Source organism: Rhamphochromis sp. 'chilingali' (assembly GCF_963969265.1).
Source record: "Rhamphochromis sp. 'chilingali' genome assembly, chromosome: 8".
NCBI lineage: Eukaryota > Metazoa > Chordata > Actinopteri > Cichliformes > Cichlidae > Rhamphochromis > Rhamphochromis sp. 'chilingali'.
This window is the reverse complement of record NC_137935.1, coordinates 40,850,025-40,870,621: the sequence shown is the minus strand read 5'-3', so window position 1 is coordinate 40,870,621 and position 20,597 is coordinate 40,850,025. Positions and strand designations below refer to the sequence as shown.

Sequence of the window (20,597 nt, the reverse complement as noted above, 5' to 3'; positions counted from 1 at the left end):
TGGTCGCGATCTCCCCCGTGTTGTAAATAGTTTGGTGTTTTGTTATAAATAAATAGTCTGTTGTAAATACTTTCGTTATGGGATATTTTCGTTTTGGGGTTTTGGTGGAGAGCCTTCGTGGTTTTATTTTCTTTATCTTTGTTTTTCTACGTTGCACCCCGGTTGCCTAGGCCGGGGTGTAACATATGGGGGCTCGTCCGGGATCGCTGTGGGGTCCGAGGCCCGCTTCAGCCGTCTGTCTTCGCTGGAGGGTCCGAGGGCCGGTCCAGCCTTCGTCCGCCTTCGCTGGAGGGTCCGAGGGACCGCCCCAGCCTTCGTCGTCTGCTGGAGGGTCCGAGGGACTGCTCCAGCCTCCATCCGCCTTCGCTGGAGGGTCAGTGGGACCGCTCCAGCCTTCATCCGCCTTCGCTGGAGGGTCCGAGGGACGGCTCCAGCCTTCGTCGTCGCTGGAGGGTCCGTGGGACCGCTCCAGCCTTCATCGGCTTCGTCTGTCTGGATCAAACTTTTCACTTGGTGTTAAATGTTTGATTTTTGGGTGGGGGGAACTGTTACGATTCGGTGTTGTCAGTGTTTTTGTTCCACATTTTAAAGGCATTTCTCTCCAAAGTGATTCAGGACACCTTCAATTTAACATTTCTAACATTCATTCAGATCGGACTTCCATTAACTCTCTGAACCTGCTCTGATGACTACGAACATCATCACGCAAAAGGAGCCTGCTGAGGTATTTCCCACTGTCCCACCATTACTTTTCTCCTATTAGCCATCAGCAATGATGTCATCCGGCCAGTACTCGTCCTGCATGTAGTGCTTTGATGAGGAGAAGCTTGGCTCGAGTGGAGCGTCGTCATCCCTCAGCTTGTTCTGCACCTCCTGCTCCCACTCCCCCTCCACCAGCTTGTAGAGGTCGAGCGCAGCCTGAGCATCCTCCACTGAACAATGACCTCGCTTCCCAACCTGTATGCTCCTGTTCAGCAGCTTATTTGCCAGCGTTCTGAGGGAGGGACAGCATTTACTGGGGAAACCGGCCAACCGGCTGAGGAGACGCGTTGTACTCGTGTCCCTGACCATGTGACAGGGATGAACCATGTCCAGTGCCTCAAAGTCATTATAGATGGAGTGGCCCACGACCACTTTGCCTTCAAGTATACTGAGGATCTCTTCTCTGGCTTGAATGAAGGGTGTGGCGTTGAGGAGATGATGCCTTCGGATGCCGCTCCAGCGAGTCCTGAAGTCTGTGACAGGCTGACAGGGTTTCACGTATTTATCATACAGCACGTTTTGGGATTTTGGTGGTAAGCTTTAGTGGGGGTTTTTTTTGTGTGTTTTTTTTTCTTTATTTTTACTTTTTTTTTGTGTTGCACTCCGGTTGCCTAGGCCGGGGTGTAACATATGGGGGCTCGTCCAATCGCTGTGGGGTCCGAGGCCCGCTTCAGCCGTCTGTCTTCGCTGGAGGGTCCGAGGGCCGGTCCAGCCTTCGTCCGCCTTCGCTGGAGGGTCCGAGGGACCGCCCCAGCCTTCGTCGTCTGCTGGAGGGTCCGAGGGACTGCTCCAGCCTCCATCCGCCTTCGCTGGAGGGTCAGTGGGACCGCTCCAGCCTTCATCCGCCTTCGCTGGAGGGTCCGAGGGACGGCTCCAGCCTTCGTCGTCGCTGGAGGGTCCGTGGGACCGCTCCAGCCTTCATCGGCTTCGTCTGTCTGGATCAAACTTTTCACTTGGTGTTAAATGTTTGATTTTTGGGTGGGGGGAACTGTTACGATTCGGTGTTGTCAGTGTTTTGTTTTAGGCGTGACTGTAATGTGTTTCCTGCTTTACTTTGAAAGTCTGTCTTATCTCAGTGTTTTCAGTTTACGCTTTCTTGTCTCGTCAGTTCTAATTTGCCCCAGCTGTGTTTCCCTCCTGTTGTCCATTTTCCTGATTGCTCCCTCTATGTATTTAAACCCTGTGTTTCAGTGTGTCATGGTCGCGATCTCCCCCGTGTTGTAAATAGTTTGGTGTTTTGTTATAAATAAATAGTCTGTTGTAAATACTTTCGTTATGGGATATTTTCGTTTTGGGGTTTTGGTGGAGAGCCTTCGTGGTTTTATTTTCTTTATCTTTGTTTTTCTACGTTGCACCCCGGTTGCCTAGGCCGGGGTGTAACAGTTGGTGTGAGCTGAAGGTGGCAGGGTGAGATGCCATGCAGCCTCAAACTCTGTCGTATCGACTGCTGCTATGCTCGCCGCTGGCCTTAACTCTATGTCTGTGATGAAGGGGTTGCTGCTGTGGATTCTATTGTTTACATAAGTGGCACGGTCGACGTTAGCTGTGCCACTCTCTGGGGTTTCTGACAAAAATGGGTTGCTGCTCTTACTGAAGTACATTACCATGTCATCCCCTTCAGCATCTCCCGGAGCCGCCATTTTCTCTGTCGTCCGAGGGAAAAGAGAAAAAAAAAGTTCGCTCCCTCTCTCTCGGCACTTTGCGGAGTTTAATCCCGGAAAAGAGCCCCCAGTGTTACCGTGCCAGATCCGCGGCCCCGAACCGTAGTAAGGAAACCTCTGGCAGTTACTTGAAGGTTCCGTAACTGACTCGTAGCCGGCAACAGCTTACTATACAGGTCAACTCCGCTAGCAAAATGATCGAAGGAGGCGTAGGAAACTGCTTCACCGAACTTTATTTCTTCTCCAAGGCACGAACACCGCGTACAGTGGGCTGAAACAGTTTACTCACAGCGAGCATCGCCGACACAACTCTGGCTGTCGAGGGAGTTATTATATTCCTTTTATTTATTTTCTCTTCGTCTCTTCCGTAGCTAACCGTTACTTTTTTTCCTTCTCCGCTCTCTCTCGCACACCCACCAGACAGTCCCGCTACACACATCCCGAATACATTTCCCATCAGGCTTCATCCTTAAAGGGCCATGCCTGTAACAATATGTAGACAAGTATATTTCTCCTTTTATCAAGAAGCAAAGACGAAAAGGGAAAAAAGAAACAGAGCAGGTTCAGTGGTTGAATCATCTGTCCCCACCAATGCCAAAACCAAATCTACGCCCTTGGGTTTGGCAGTATATATATATATAACGAAGTCTGTCAGGGCAACCAAGGCAAGAAGTCCACTGAAATGAAAAAATAGCCATCAATAAACATACCAGAGTCAAAGTGATCTCGCTCCCCAGTCATCTCAAACAACTTCCTGTCATAAAGCGTTTCACCTGTTTGCATCCGTCTTTTAAATTACTGCCATCTTGTGGCTGCAGTTGGCTATTGTCTCTGGAAGCAGGGTTAACTCTGTGTGACTACAAGCCATTGGTACCAGTTAATTTCATGTGATTGTCGATGTTCCACTATTAATAGCTTGATGTTGCAAAGCTGTGAGGCCAGAGGCTTTTTCTGGTTGTCTGCATCTCCGTATTGTGGATAAACCTCTAGTGTTTTGATTGATGAGAGATGAGCACAATGGAGAAGCTGCTGGTGATACTGCTTTCACTGATCTGAGGTCAGTTATCATCTACCACACTGTGTAGAAACAGCTATCAGCTTAACAATGATAAACTGCAGAGGATTCATTTACTTGCTTATAGGTAAGATGGGTTTAACAAAAGATGTTGTTAATACACTGTCTTCGTTTTTCATTGATGTTTTATTCAACATATGAATCGAATCGTGGCGATCGTGGCTCAAGAGTTGGGAGTTCGCCTTATAATCGGAAGGTTGCCGGTTCGAGCCCCGGCTTGGACAGACTCGGTCGTTTTGTCCTTGGGCAAGACACTTCACCCGTTGCCTACTGGTGGTGGTCAGAGGGCCCGGTGGCGCCAGTGTCCGGCAGCCTCGCCTCTGTCAGTGCGCCCCAGGGTGGCTGTGGCTACAATGTAGCTGCCATCACCAGTGTGTGAATGGGTGGATGACTGGATGTGTAAAAGCGCTTTGGGGTCCTTAGGGACTAGAAAAGCGCTATATAAATACAGGCCATTTACCATTTTATAACATATGGTGATATTGTAGATATTTTATGCATAATAATTCCTTTAACCTTTAACACTTTCCATGAAATCTGCCAATTAAACACTTTTACGTGTAGTGAGTGTTTTCACAGTGTGTGTGCGTGTTTATTGGAATTTTTAATAAAATTCCTCCATCACTCATTATTGTGAGGTAAGGGTAAAGCCTTTTATAATAACCGTAAAAGTAATAATAGTTCACAGTTCTACAGCGAGGAAGGTGAAGACATCAGCATCGCCTCTGCTTGCCTTTCTCTAAGTCACCATATGCCACAACGTTACTGTAAAATTGTACCATCAATTTAATGTTATAATTTGTTCCCATGACTCTAATGAAGGGTAATGAAAATGAAAATGAGTGAAAGATTTATAGGCTCTGTTTTGAGTTTTGTTCAAAAAAGAGTGACTTCATATAAGGAAACATATATATCACATGTGCAGCACACCTTAGACTAGTTTTTTAATTAAGCAGCAAGAAAGAACAAAGTCAGGCTGCATCAAGACACGAGGAGTAGACCCCAATTCACTATCTCCCTCTCTGCTCCTCCCTCTCTCTCTCTTCCTCCCTCTCTGCTCCTCCCTCTCTCTCTGTTCCTCCCTCTCTGTTCCTCTCTCTTTGTTCCTCTCTCTCTCTTCCTCTCTCTCCCTCTCTGCTCCTCTCTCTCCCTCTCTCGTCCTCTCTCTCTGTTCCTCCCTCTCTGTTCCTCTCTCTCTTCTCTCTCTCTCTCCCTCTCTGTTCCTCTCTCTCCCTCTCTGCTCCTCTCTCCCTCTCTGTTCCTCTCTCTCTCCCTCTCTGCTCCTCTCTCTCTCTTCCTCTCTCTCTCTCTTCCTCTCTCTCTGTTCCTCTCTCTCTCTCTTCCTCTCTCTCTGTTCCTCTCTCTCTCTGTTCCTCTCTCTCTCTCTCTCTGCTCCTCTCTCTCTCTTCCTCTCTCTCTCTGCTCCTCTCTCTCTCTTCCTCTCTCTCTCTGTTCCTCTCTCTCTCCCTCTCTGTTCCTCTCTCTCTCCCTCTCTGTTCCTCTCTGCTCCTCTCTCTCTCTTCCTCTCTCTCTCTCTTCCTCTCTCTCTGTTCCTCTCTCTCTTCCTCCCTCTCTGTTCCTCTCTCTCTCTTCCTCTCTCTCTCTCTCTGCTCCTCTCTCTCTCCGCTCCTCTCTCTCCCTCTCTGCTCCTCTCTCTCTCCTCTCTCTGTTCCTCTCTCTCTCCCTCTCTGTTCCTCCCTCTCTCTCCCTCTCTGCTCCTCTCTCTTCCTCTCTCCCTGTTCCTCTCTCTCCCCCTCTTAATTGTAAATGGCACCAAATTGTATTCAAACTGAGCCACACTTATGGAGCTCCACAGTTCTGTTCCTGGTGTTTTGGTTGACATCTCCTGATGTTCCCATGTCACAGAAACAGCCTCTGTGTTTTGCCTTATATGCATCCACAGCTGTGCCACCAGTTTACTCACATGGACTCTACTAACCAATCAGAAGCTTCTTCAGCTCAGAATGGAATCGTCTGCAGTTTTCTTATTAATTAACAATAAACTTAGTGTACATGTACTCCTAAATTTGATCAAAGTGATAAAAATAGAAGCTCTGTCTCTCTTTATTCTGACATTTAACTAATTCAAAAGATATTTCAATATTTATTTATCCAAAACAAAACAAGTTTACTCTAAATTGATGTTGTACAGTAAAACAATGTTCTTGTGTTTTCCATAAAGTGTAAATATCTGGTTTAAACTGTGAATATCCTGCTGTGTATTGAAGTTCCTCTTGTTTTGCATAGAAATATACTGAACAACATACAAAGCATAATATATAAAATACTACCAGAGTTTTTTCTTTGAAAGAAGCTCCTTATGTCCATTCTTGTATATCAGTGCGTTACTGAAACCGATTTATTTAGTCATGGAGGGTAACAACTGAAAATATGAAATAAACACACGTAAGCTAAGACTCTCTAAAGAAACAGCATTGTTGTTGTTCAGCTTTTCATTTCGCCATTTGTTGATTAACTCAAAGAGCAAGTAAGGTAATATATCAATCTTTCGTGATACACCGTCATATTTACATTATTTGTACGGTACGAATGATTTGCTTTGCTACCTGGTCGAACTTCAGTTCTCCTCTGTCTGCCTGGCTCCGTTTCTCTAACAGCGCACTCACAGGCAGCAGCTGCCCCGCCCCCTCGCTCAGTTGCTTAGTGCCTGAGCTCGGATCATACCAATATCAGGGGGGATTCACGCACAGTCGTAAATTCCCACAGTGTGCACTATGTGCTTCGAATATTGTGTGTAGTTTTTGTTTTATACAGTTGTCAGCCAGGTATCTAACTATGAAAAAATTACACTCCAAAAGACCCCGGGCTTCTGACAAAACAACCCGGGCTTAAGCCCAGTAAGCCATACCCCCCCCCCCCCCCCCTCCGCCACTGGATTGAACTATGATGAACGTGCTCCCGTTCGAGTCCACTTTAGTGGCAAGATCGTTCCAAGCATGTACGAGCAGTGTCTGTCACTACCCGATCCGTACCGGAAACCCGATCGGTACCCCGAATGCGCGAAAGGTTTCTACTTCCGGTCAGAGTATCTGTTAAGATGTTAAGAATAACAAGTATATCTTAAAATGTTTGCAATAATGAAGCATTTCAGTACAATGTAGACAAAAACGAAAAATAAAAAGAAAGTTACGGATCAGGACTCTCCGATCCTTACTGCGCATGTGTAAAGTCTGACCGTACAAATCGTGTCTACCCTGTCACTACCCGATCCGTACCGGAAACCCGATTGGTACCCCGCATGCGCAAATCTTACGTCACTTCCTCTCTTTGCGACATTCAATATATTTGAATGATGCGGTTAGCGCCCAGTTAGCTCCTAGCATTTCTCAACAGCTCTGCCTTCTTTTCGACTGCCCGGGACATTTAAACAATGGATAATCCGTATACAAAGAAATTCATGCTTTTCTCCTCAACAGAGAGTGTCCCCCGATTGAGCAACAGCGCCGTAAAATAAGAAGAATGGCGCCTAATTACAGAGTTAATAATGCAGACTTTGTAATATCTCACGTGTAGATTCATCAGCCAGATGAAGTGTTTACTGACAATTGACAGTGATAGCGCACATCATCATCACTATTCCAACAATCCTCTCCTCACAGACGAGCATAAACACACTCGACTATCGCTAAATCAGATTTAACACACGTTTGTAATGACGCTAATTCAGTTTATAATAGGGTTTATTCGCTCGGTCAGCAGGTGGCGGTATCCTCGTACACTGGGGAGTACACTGCCATTAAACGAACAGAAGAAGAAGAAAACATCTGCACATGCGCGGTACGGATCGGGTAGACCCGATTTGTACGGTCAGACTTTACACATGCGCAGTAAGGATCGGGGAGTCCTGATCCGTAACTATCTTTTTATTTTTCATTTTTGTCTACATTGTACTGAAATGCTTCATTATTGCAAACATTTTAAGATATACTTGTTATTCTTAACATCTTAACAGATACTCTGGGCTGTAACTATCGTAAAACACTACGACCGGAAGTAGAAACCTTTCGTGCATGCGGGGTACCGATCGGGTTTCCGGTACGGATCGGGTAGTGACATACCCGATCCGTACCGCGCATGTGCAGATGTTTTCTTCTTCTTCTGTTCGTTTAATGGCAGTTTACTCCCCAGTGTACGAGGATACCGCCACCTGCTGACCGAGCGAATAAACCCTATTATAAACTGAATTATCGTCATTACAAACGTGTGTTAAATTTGATTTAGCGATAGTCGAGTGTGTTTATGCTTGTCTGTGAGGAGAGGATTGTTGGAATAGTGATGATGATGTCCGCTATCACTGTCAATTGTCAGTAAACACTTCATCTGGCTGATGAATCTACACGTGAGATATTACAAAGTCTGCATTATTAACTCTGTAATTAGGCGCCATTCTTCTTATTTTACGGCGCTGTTGCTCAATCGGGAGACACTCTCTGTTGAGGAGAAAAGCATGAATTTCTTTGTATACGGATTATCCATTGTTTAAATGTCCCGGGCAGTCGAAAAGAAGGCAGAGCTGTTGAGAAATGCTAGGAGCTAACTGGGCGCTAACCGTATCATTCAAATATATTGAATGTCGCAATGTTGGCAAAGAGAGGAAGTGACGTAAGATTTGCGCATGCGGGGTACCGATCGGGTTTCCGGTACGGATCGGGTAGTGACAAGCAGGAAAAGATTTAAGTTGTGGCTGAACTGTCCCAGGCATCTTTGTTGCCCAATAGTGATGGGATTTCCGGCTCTTTTTAGAGATCCGGCTCTTTCGGTTCGGCTCACTAAAAAGAGCCTCCAACCTGGCTCTTCGGGTTGTTTTGTTGCTTTAATTAATTTATTATTAACAATAATACAAAATTATGCACAAAAGGAATTACTAATGTAAAAAAAAGTGGTTTTATTTATATATGTTTATATATAAATATATGCGGTGGCCCCTAGAGACAAAACACGTACAAACTCCAAAACACATTTCTAGCATGAACTGAACTTCCAAAGCAGAGCTACTAGATCACTTAAATTTGTTATGAGTGGCTGTGTGCAGACAGGAATAGGACCCAAGGTGCAGACTCCGGAGACAGTCGTGAACTCAAAACAGCTTTAATGTAAAACTCAAAATATAACATAACTGATAAAAATCAAACTACTTAAACCGGAGGACTGACAGAACACACAGCTAGGTAAACGGTAGATCACAACACAGACACAGAGAAACACAGGGCTCAAATACACAGAGGAAGCAATCAGGGAATGGGTAATGTAGAATATTTAGCTGATTTAGAGTTTAGAAATGTGTTAAAATATAATGTAGAACTGTTGTAGAGACACTGACACTGCCCTCACTATAATAAAGGTTGATTGTAGGAGTAGATTGTAGACCTCCCCCACTGAGTGGAAATTCCCCAGAGGATGTTTGGGGTGGGGGTCTCAACATTTGTAACTGGATAACTGTGGTCTGGAAGGGAGAGGGGTTTTATGACCTCTAGGGAGTCACCTACACCCACAGTGTTTTAACTGTCACGCACACACATCCACACGCATATTCACTCATGTGCACTCACACATACACACAGGTATGCATACACAGGCACACACGAGCACTCACATAGACACAGACACAGAGTTTGCAGCACACCGTAGGGGGTTTTATGATGGGATCACCTCTATAAAGCTGGCTGTAACTAACAAAGGGGTGAAGATTTGGAGAGGGACACCGGCCTCGTCTTCCCTTCTAGAAGTGCATGCTTAGATGAAGATGAATAAAGATGAATAAAGGTTTTGTGAAATGACTACTGAGTTCCAGTGCCGTCTCTGGAAGTTTCGACGAATAAAAGAACCGGGGTAAAACTGATTTCTCAACAGTAACAGGAGGGAAACACAGCTGGGGCAAATCAGGCCTAACGAGACAAGGGGAAGCAAAACCAGACACATTAACATCAGACATGGACTTTCAAAGTAAAACAGGAAACCCATAACACAGACTGAACAAAAGACACAGACTCACATGCAGGCACTACAAAAGAGGGAACAGAGACGTGGGACCAGGGCAGACACCGACACTGACTGGACACGGGGATATAGCAACTAAGGATACACAGAGACGCCAACTAGACAAGGGGATACAGCTGACAGGGGAGACAGAGCAACTAGAGAAGACAGAGACATAAACCATAAGACAGATGTAGCCCAGATGAAAAATATCATACTTATTCTCTTTATATTAACTGTCCACATCAACAAGCGTCGTATTTCCTATGACCATTGAATGCACCTCTCAGTTCACCCCACGTGAGGGCACCTAGCTCAGCAACCAATCAGAGCCTACCCAGGCCGCATTGACCCTGTCAGCCAGGAAGTGAGGTGGAGGTGCATGGTGTCCCGGGTTTTTCTTATCTCAGCAAGAGGAGTGGAGGCATCTGCTACTCAAACCGAGAAATCCACGGACAAAAGAGAGGAAAACTCAGGATTGAGAGGAAGGAAAGCCAGCCTACTTACCTGCTGGAAGTCCGGAGTCGAGTGGCTGGATGAAGGAGAGAGGCAACGTCGGTAAGACGAGTGTTGTTCTGATGGAAAAAAAACTTGTAGAGACTTACCGTCGCGATCATGCTAATGCTAGCTCGGTGTCTCACAGGCTAACCACTCACTTTTCATCCGGAGAGCTGCTGCAATTCCAACGCCAGTGTGTGTTGGGCTTTTGTGAAACAGAGCAACGGTGAGCAACATGTTCTTAGCTGCTCTAAAGCTAAATTTTGTCAGTTCACTGTGAGGTTAAAGTAATCTAGAGGGTAATTTTTAGTGCATTTCTCTCTCACGAATAGGCCTATAGCATGGAGAAATTAAGCACACTGCTTTAATGCCTCTGAACTGAACTCATATGTATATTTTGTTGCTTATTTGCACATAGTTCTGAATTTGTTATGGTGTATTGTATTTTGAGTGTCAATGGTTACTTACCATAAGTATTGTTTAATTAATGTTTACATGAATAGAGAAATATTTGAGCAACTTAGATGTTTAGTTCTCATATTTGATATGCTTGAAAATTGAATGTTGTACAACAGAACTGTGAGATTTGATAAGATTTAAGATGTTGATGCAATGAATATGAGGTGATGCAATATTTTGATTTTGTATTTTAACCTTAAACAATGCATCTGAAACAGACTGATTAGAATGTACATTTTATGACCTGGATTATAGGTCAGGTTTTTTGGAGAGGACGGAAAAGTCCAAGGACCAGGACGATATTCTGGTTGTGATAGATGGCGAGCCAACCACTTTGAGGACGATCTACCCCAAAGAAGATACACACCACACACTCATACATTCCAGTTACATTCACAAGGACCTTTGAAGTTGGCTATCGCCAGCTTAACTCTAAATTCTTAAAGGGCCCCAACGAGTACTTTTATTTTGTTGAGTGTGCACACTATTTATTTTATTTTATACTTTATCTGTACAAATTGGACACATACCTGTTATACTTTGTAACAATACAAGAGTGGCTACTCAAAAGTTAACATTGTGTCCAGGTCATTATTGCTGCTCAATACTTTGGCTCCATACGAACTTGGTGTCTTCTGATTCTGGCCAGGGTCTTATTACGAGCCCAAGTAATTATTGCGCTGTAATTCACCTTTATACCTTAAAGTTGGTTACACAGAACTCAAAGAAACCAAAGACTGGAAATAATAAATAATAAACTCAACAACCCTGGGTCAACGACCCAGGCATCCTAACAAAATTACACAATTGAAAGCATGTGTGTATTGTTTGTGTATTTATACACAGGCACTCATATATATTCAAATAATTTTAAAAAATATGTTCATTTACCTGTTACTACCACACACCAAATCCGGTCGTTGGTACTTGCTGGCTTGTGTAGCCACGAGGTAACAAAAGCTCAACACTGCCCCCTAGCATCCTGGAGCACTTCTGATGTCTTTTGTACGTTTTGAGTTTTTATGTGATTTGAAGTTTGTATGTGCTTTGTCTGTAGGGGCCACCGTAAATATACTTTTATTTATTCACTCCACATAAAATAAATCATATAATACAAAAACCAACTAGTCACATTTCAACTTTTAATTATTAAAATTTTTAGCTTTTTCCTTTTACAAATTTAACGTGAAACAACACAAAACACAGCAAATCACAACACAATTAAATATAAATTAAAATATAAAACAAAAAAAAGATGCATATTCTCTGTCATATGAACCTGCATGAATAAACTTTCTGAATCCTTTATCATCTGCAACTGAAAATAGTTGTAGATGATTACTATACCTTTCTAATGTGACGTTGTTGTCCCTGCTCTCTCTCTCTCTCCCTCCCGCTCTGTTCCTGTGCTACTGAGTGTAACTACCGCCCCTCCCCCCTCTGCCCAGCGTAAAGCACAAGGCTCGTGTGGACTGAAGCGGGAAAAAGGGTCAGAGAAAGAAAAAAAAAACTCACGTGACGGCTCGCGATAAGGAGCCGGCTCGTGTCGTACACGTCAAAGACCCGGCTCTAAGAGCCATTTTGTTCGCGAACGACCCATCACTATTGCCCAACTACTACAAATGGGCAACGGAAAGCTACGTGACCGTGACCGCTCATTGTAGCGGAGTGCAATATAATGAGCGGTGTGTATTATTGTAGGGTCTGCCTTACATTATAAAGCGCCTTGAGGCGACTGTTGTTGTGATTTGGCGCTGTGTAAATAAAATTGAATTGAGTGGTAGATACAAAGACTGTACTGCCCTATATTGTACCATAATTTTCTTTTTAATAATTGAGTCTTGAGTTGAATGTTTTTAACAGGCAAAAAATACTTTAATAAGTAAATGTTCAATTTTTTTCGTTTTTCTTTTTTTGCTGAAAATTGGTCCGAACCGTGAGATTTTTGATCCGTTGCGCCACTAATTGCCACCAACTGCAAAATATTTTCATGATCGTAAAATGCCTCAATTAAAACATTTGGTATGTTTTGTGTTACAATGCAGATTAATTAGATTTGTATTCTTTTTGGACCCGCTGCGTCGGGTCCATCTTCTTAGTGCTGCTTCCCCAGCAAATGATAGCGTAGAAGAGCTTCACACATGACTGTTGAAACATCAGCAGGAGTTTATTGCAGATTTATTCCTATAGAGTGTGTCTGTGTTCTTGGGGTTTAACACTCATGCTCGAGGAGACCTATAACAGCAACCAGCCAAACTGTCTAACAATGTCTGAAAAGACTTAAAAGGTAATATGTGCAGCAACAGTGGCAGCAGCAGGGATTAAAGTAATAGATGATAATTAATTAATTAATTCTAGATTAATAGAATAATAGATTATTCATGGCTGGGGAAAAAAGGACCAATGGTGTGACAGGATCTCATGAGGAGCCAAGAGGTATCATAATATCAGACGAAGCACATTTGTCATGATTAATGAATAAAGTTGCATACCGAAACGTGCTGCATTCCTCTCATTTCAAACTTTGTAAACTTTGTCTTGTAGCTTTTTGGTTGCGCCTCCTATGCGTCTTGTTTTATTTTAAATCCCCCCTCCCTTAGGCATCCCCTGGAACCCATCGTTTCATGCCACAGTGATACCAGCTGTGCGTGATTCTCTCAGGCTAAGTCTGCCAGAATGTTGAAACACGGGAGGTGTGCATATAGAGCTCAGAATGTCTGCGTGTAATGCTATACGTCTGCTAATGCAGTCGCACTCATTCAGAACCATGCCATTAAAAAAGTCTGCCCTTGTAAGATGTAAGCCAAGTTCTTCACACGAAGGACATTCAAAGCATTTTGAATCCACCTGAGCACACTGATGATACATCTAAAAATCTGAGTCCATGTCCTTTTTAATTTGATAATTACGCCTTAACCAGCCACTTTATTAGTTACACTTAGTTACACTACTACAGAAATGCCAGCATGTTGTAAGATTTCCTCGAGGATGTTCGCAGTACTGAAACACTCACTGTGTTTGGCATTAACAGCTATGCCACGTTCCAAGTCACTGAAATCCTCTTGGTTGAGTCAGTACTATGTTATGGAATATTAAAGCTGAAAAATGGTATCTGTCATCATTAGTTTATCAGCAAAGTGAGAGTTTGTTTCTGTTGAGTACTGAGCCACACTTTGTTGGTTTGAATCAATGTTTCCTGATATATTGGTAATAAGTTCTGAGAGCTACCGCAGACGGACGGCTGTAGCAGCTGTGACGACACCACTGACTCTGAACAGTCACTCACTGAAAATGAAGCACAAACGTCTGTGATGGTGAGGTTTGTGCTTCATTTTCGATAAAGTTTCAGCTCTGATATTACCTTAGGTGGTGGGTAATGAAGTACAACTCAACAAACATCAGCAAACACACAAACTGTGTGCTGTTTGTCTCACAGTGTGTTGCAGCTAAAGTGCAGCTGCTGGATTTCACAGGGAGAGAAAAGAAAGAGCGCTAGCTTCACTCAGAGATGGAGAAAGATGAGAACGACGGGCAGACTAACTGCTGTCACTCACAGGTCAGTGCAGGATAAACAGGTTAGTTTGCTGCACTGTGATGGGTTTAAAGTAAAGAACAGTGACTGCTGCACAGTGGCTGTGTTTCGTGGTCACAGTTAGCTCACAGTGTAGCACAGATTCATTTACTGAATTCCACCTTCACACCAACTTCATCCAGTCTAACGTAAAGGCGGCATAAACAGTGTAGAGTCAGTGCAGGAAACATCTGGTTGAATCCAGGTGTGTTAGCAGCTCCGCTGATCACAGCCTGTACACTAAGAAAATCTACTGGAAATGAATGTGAGTTTGATTCTTTTCCCCACACTGAACCATTACAACCAGTTTAGTTTAGTTTAGTTTCCCCCACTTTAACCTCTGACGGTGCACATTTCCCTGTTTACAGTCCCCAACTATAATGTAGGCATAAGAAAATAGAGCTGCTTTCTATTTACTTCTTTTTTTCAGATTCAAGATGAGAATATTTAGAGTTTAATAAAGTTTGTATTAACATCTACTGATATTATTTTAATATTATGCTAATATAGCACAAGGTTCAGTTAGCTTTGCACAGAAACAGAAACATCCTCCAAAGAGCTTTTCAGAGCCTGTACGTTTTTACTTTTACTGGAGTAAAGAAGTTGATTCTGTACTTCAACTTTTACAGTAATATTTTTTAATAGTAGTATTTGTACTTCTGCTTGAGTACAGAATGTCTGTACTTTTACCAACTCTGGATATTAGTCAGATCAGCACACACACACTGGTCCAGTCCAGTTTAACGACTCGAGGTTGGAGCAGAGGTGCTACTTGCCACCATCGGCTCCTCGGAGCCCCAGGCCAGTACGGAGGCCCCCGAGAGCTGGCAAGCTTTAAACTGGAGCAATGATTTGTGCAAAGTTTGCCATAACAATCAAAGACGCCTGACCTCTTTAATGGGGCCCCACCCGACTCCACCCGAATCCCCCCACTCATATTGCAACTGATATTTATGATTCTGTTCAAACTAACCCAGTGACGGATGCCAGTCAATAAAAATGAAGAGCAGTTATCCTTCTGGAAGTGAAAAAAACAAAAAAATGGTGAAGAAAAAAAGCAAGACACTGAAGTCTAATACTAAATAACTTCATATTACCAGTCTGTAACATCACAGTCATCAGCATCATATTATTTCTCTGATGTGATGTTTGACATTAGTGCAGCCAGCAGACTGGAAGAATGTAGAAACATGCAAAGAAACTTGGACGTGTGCTGCGATGTGACTTTTATTATATATTTTCCACGACTGCAAGTCCAGCAGGTATGGCTGGTTTCCAGTAACATACATCATCTGACGGTGAGTGCAAGGATCCATGGAGAATTTATATTTCAATGCACCAATTATGCATGTGCCCAGGAAGTGGACTTCAGGCAGAAGTATAACAGCAAGGACCTGGTTCCCAGCCCGTATCAGTCTCTACATGTATGCATTACAAAGATGTAAATTATTGTGGTGTGTGTGTAGTGTGTGTATATTTCACTACATTTTATAAGATAAGATAAGATAAGATAAGATAACCTTTATTAGTCCCACACGTGGGAAATTTGTTTTGTCACAGCAGGAAGTGGACAGTGCAAAAGTTATGAGGCAAAAATTAGAATACAATAAGAATAAATACAGTACACAGCTGTACAGAATAGAATAAAATAATATACTATATACAGTAGAATAAAATAGAATAAAAATATACAATAAGATAAAAATAGAATACGAATGCTATATACAACTGAGTAAAAATACAACAATGCCAGAAAAGATTATTGCACTTAGTGTTATTGCACATGTGTGGATGTGTGTGTTTGTTCAGTTAAAGTCTTTGTTGTGGAGTCTGACAGCAGTGGGGAGGAAAGACCTGCGAAATCTCTCCGTCCCACACCGTGGGTGCCGCAGTCTCCCACTGAAGGAGCTGCTCAGTGCTGTCACAGTCTGCTGCATGGGGTGGGAGACGTTGTCCAACAGGGATGACAGCTTAGCCGCCGTTCTCCTGTCACTCACCACCTCCACTGGGTCCAGAGGGCATCCTAGAACAGAGCTGGCCCTTCGGATCACCCTGTTCAGTCTCTTCCTGTCCCCAGCAGAGATGCTGCCGCCCCAGCAGACCACACCATAAAAGATAGCAGAAGCCACCACAGAGTCATAGAAGGTCTTCAGGAGTGGGCCCTCCACTCCAAACGACCTGAGTCTCCGCAGCAGGTACAGCCTGCTCTGCCCTTTCCTGTAGAGGGCGTCTGAGTTATGAGTCCAGTCCAGTCTATTGTTCGGATGAACACCAAGGTACCTGTAGCTGTCCACAGCCTCAATGTCCATACCTTGGATGTTCAGTGGTTGCAGTGGAGAATGCTTGTGCCTGCGGAAGTCTACCACCAGTTCCTTGGTTTTACTGGCGTTGATCTGGAGGTAGTTCAGCTGGCACCAGTCCACAAAGTCTTGGGTCAGACCTCTGTACTCCTTGTCGTCCCCATCAGTGATGAGGCCGACTATTGCAGAGTCATCAGAGAACTTCTGCAGGAAGCACTGGGTGGAATTGTGGGAGAAGTCTGCAGTGTAGATGGTGAAGAGGAACGGAGCCAGAACCGTTCCCTGTGGGGCCCCCGTACTGCAGACGACCCTGTCCGACACACAGCCCTGAGTCCTCACATACTGTGGTCGGTCGGTGAGGTAGTCCAGGATCCAGGTAGTGAGGTGATGGTCCACTCCAGAGTTCACCAGCTTGTCCTTTAGAACCGAGGGAAGAATGGTGTTGAAGGCACTGGAGAAATCAAAGAACATGATTCTCACAGTGCTTCCAGCGGTCTCCAGGTGAGCGAGGGAATGATGTAGGAGGTGAATGACGGCATCATCCGCTCCAATGCCAGGCTGGTAGGCAAACTGAAGTGGGTCCAGTGATGAGCTTATTAGGCGCCGAAGCTGAGCCAGGACCAACCGCTCCAGGGTCTTCATCAGGTGGGATGTCAGAGCCACCGGCCTGTAGCTGTTGAGGTCCTTGGGGCGTGAAGTCTTTGGCACTGGTACAACACAGGAGGTTTTCCAGAGCTGTGGGACTCTTCCCAACCTCAGGCTCAGGTTGAAGAGGTGCTCCATCACCCCACACAGTTGGTCCGCAACCTGGGTGGTTGAGAGAGACAGGCTGGAGCCTTGTGTTGAGTGTGTATTGGATGCTGTTGTTGGGGGTGGGGGGGAGTGAGCAGGGTGAATAGAGGAGGTGTGAAGTGTCTGAGGTGGAACAGCAGCAGTGGGGGTGGGTGAGTCTGCAGCCGATGTTGCAGACTGCCTCATGGCTGAGTCAAATCTGTTGAAGAAATGATTCAGTTCATTTGCCCATCTCACATCCCTCCCAGGCAGAGAGTTCTGCTGTTTGTGGCCTGAGATGGTTCTGAGGCCTCTCCAGACTTCACCAACGTTGTTTTGTTGAAGCTGGTTCTCCATCTTCTGCCTGTAGCTCTCCTTCCCATTCCTTATCAGTCCCCTCAACTCTCTCTGCACCCTTTTCAACTCCTCTTTGTCTTTGGATTTGAAGGCCCTCCTCTTCTGCTTGAGGACAGCTTTAATTTCTGGGGTAATCCAAGGTTTGTTGTTGGAGAAACACCGTACAGTCCTGGTAGGTACAGTGTTATCCACACAGAAATTAATATAGTCAGTAATGCATGAAGTAAGGCTGTCGATGTCCTCTCCATGGTCGTCACAGATCACCTCCCACACAGTCGACTCAAAACAGTCCTTAAGAGCCTCCTCGCTCTCCTCTGACCATCTCTGCACTGTGCGGGTGGCTGGTGGCACCCTGCGCACTAAGGGCTCATACACAGGGACAAGGTGCACCAGGTTGTGGTCAGATTTGCCCAGTGGAGGGAGAGGTGATGAACTGTATGCCTCTTCAGCATTGGCATACAGTAAGTCCAGTGTTTACCTGGACCTGTGGTGTAGACCACAGATAGACTGTCTTTGCAGTTTAATTGGCGTGTTTGGAGCACTGAAACCTCCAACTTGCTTACTGCTATGTGAGTGATGTCTCATTGTACTGCCCAGCTGCTTGTTATTGTCTAACCCATAACTATTTTTATATAAGGCCTTCTATGGAAATCTGAGCTTCGGGTCGAAACACTGAGTCGCTGTAAATTCTGTGCCACCATAAAGGAGACTTTGAAGAGCCACGGGCAAGTACTGAGTGACCAGGGATTAATGCAGGGGTCCATCCAGGTGATGTGACTGGAATAAACTGTATCGCATGTATTACAGCACCTCACAACCCCATTTGCAACAAAAGACAAAGTCATGAGCACCATCTAGTGGTGCAAAAGGGCATTTCCCCTCAGCTTAGATCCCTCTCCCCGTCACATCTTTGAACTGAGATGAAGGTTATCAGGTTATTTCTCATTTTTGACCTCAGCAGTGACCGAGGTGGAAAAATGCCAAATGTTAGACTGCTCCTGGTTGGCTGGCTCTGCCTTAAACTGAAAGGGAACAATTGACAGTTCTCATTATAGAGTAGTCAGTAACTTTGTTTGTTGCTGGAGACACAGGAGGACACATAAGACGAGGGTCTGCTGGTGTGTGTGTGAGGAGGCTTCTTGTTAGATCAAAGTTGTCAGGTTTAACATCAAGACGCTGATGGTAAAACAGTCAGCTCTAGGCTGAACTAACTAGACTTTACTCACACTAGCTACATCCATTTTTATCTACGGTCTGCTTCAAAATCATTTCATCAGTGACTCATACGAGAACTCGAGCAGTGGGAACAGAATCTGGATGTTTGCGTAATCAGAAGTTGGGCAAGGGGAGATGACTACAGAGAGTTTGTGTGTGAACCTGTCCTCTGAGGATCGTTTGATTCCAGTAAACGGTTTCAGCAGATGTGATCTCGTAAACATGATTTATTGTCAGAGCCTGACACTGAGAAATGCTCACGGCTTCTGCTTTCTAGCCTCTGGCTAAGCAGCGTCAAACAAGCACGACAAACGTTTGAAACCCTTCCGGATGCATGAATGAACCTGACAGCGTGAAGTTTACTCAACCCAAACTTTATTGACCTTTTTAAAAAGCAAAAGCATGTTCACACAAGTGTAAAACGTGCAGGAACAGCTCTACCTGATGATTCACCAACTCATTATGACTCGTGTGAAAACAACCCAAAGGTCAAATTGTTGGCACCACTCCATATAAGACAACAAACGAACAAACACATGTTAACCACAGGTGTACACTGGAGCTCACGTCCACAAACAAAAGACAGAATGCTTACATAACACAAACACACATAGAGCCCCTAGTTGAGCCCATTTAATCCCCATGTCTTATATAATATCCCATAATAACAGCAGTACAAATCCCATACAATAAAGGAAAGTGTTTTTTAAAACTAGGATGTCATTTGTTTTTAATACATAAGCCGAGTGGTTTAAAATTAGCACCTGAAATACACTGTTTCTCATTCATGATGCAGGTGGACTCCCTGCCTGCTCAGGACTGTGTTGTATATACATATACAGATATGTTCATATATTTGGTCTGGTCAGTTTCTTTGTATGGCTCAAACTCACATGTACAGAGTCAAAGAGTCAAAACATATTAAACAAAATTGGGGAAAAAAGTCAGTATTAAAACAGACCTGAACAAACAAGGAACATGAAAAATAAAACCCCAAACAAATAAGTAAATATTAATTTTATGTCACATTTATGTTGTCGGCACTATTGGAAAACTAAAAGGATAACTAACGTGCTAACAACGAGCTGTCTTACATACATGCTGACATTCTTCTCCAAATACATCAAACAAAAAGCAATAAGTGACTGGAACACCAAACGTAGCTGGCAGATGGACTTTGACTTTGTTAACGTTTTCACCACAGCTTAAAGTAAGTGCTGGCATTAAGAGTCATTATTTTCAGCTTTGTGGTGAGTTATGCAGGAATATCAATAGGAATTTAAAAATAATGGGACACTTCTGGTAAATATCCATCAGCCAATATACTGGTGCATTCCCAATATTTATCATTTTCCAGCACAGGCACACTGGTTTGCAGAGCGGCCCACGTTCCTCCATCAGTCTTTACTCCTCTATAACCAGTGTACCATCTGCTGCAGTGACCGAGCTAACTACACATGCACATATGGAAACACATCAGACATTTAAAGACTCATACAGGAGCTTTCATGTCATTTATGAACATGACTACACTTTATTTGATCATTTTGTTTTTCTTTTCACTGCCGTGGTTTCATTTTTCAAACATCGAAACAAGAATGAAGTAATACTCGTACATTTCTGTGTTTAACCAGATTACTAATCAGTGACAACTGTTCACAGACACAGAGATGATATTTGACAGAAAAGAAAGTTATACATGCACAAGAGATCGAGGGACTCCTCGTCCCCCGGCACTACTTAATGTCCTCCGGTATCAGAGCCTCTTAACCTCTTAACGTCCACCACGTCGCCGGCACCCGTCGAGACTTAGAGCTGGGTTTTGTTTTTAGCCACATGCTAAACAGCCATATTTTCAGAAACTAGAAGATGTTACATTTTGAATGAAGTGTTTCACACGTGCACAGCAGTGTTTGTGTGGCTGGATGTTA

The 20,597-nt window shown here is 44.1% G+C and overlaps 1 protein-coding gene and 1 long non-coding RNA gene across 2 annotated transcripts; one reads left to right on the top strand and one right to left on the bottom strand.

Annotated features, from left to right (window-relative positions):
* Positions 1-724: 724 nt before the first annotated feature.
* Positions 725-2,402, bottom strand: LOC308401614 (apoptosis-enhancing nuclease-like; the record flags this gene model as incomplete). Its single annotated transcript, XM_080889883.1, has 2 exons — positions 725-1,300; positions 2,230-2,402. The coding sequence occupies 2 exons, from the start codon at positions 2,400-2,402 to the stop codon at positions 760-762; spliced, it is 714 nt and encodes a 237-aa protein (XP_080746009.1). The 3' UTR covers positions 725-759.
* A 7,290-nt stretch (positions 2,403-9,692) lies between these two features.
* On the top strand, positions 9,693-12,955 carry LOC308400957. The gene is made up of 3 exons (XR_013972454.1): positions 9,693-10,053; positions 10,139-10,219; positions 10,708-12,955. It is a non-coding gene; the product is annotated as an uncharacterized lncRNA (long non-coding RNA).
* The last annotated feature ends 7,642 nt before the right edge of the window (positions 12,956-20,597 follow it).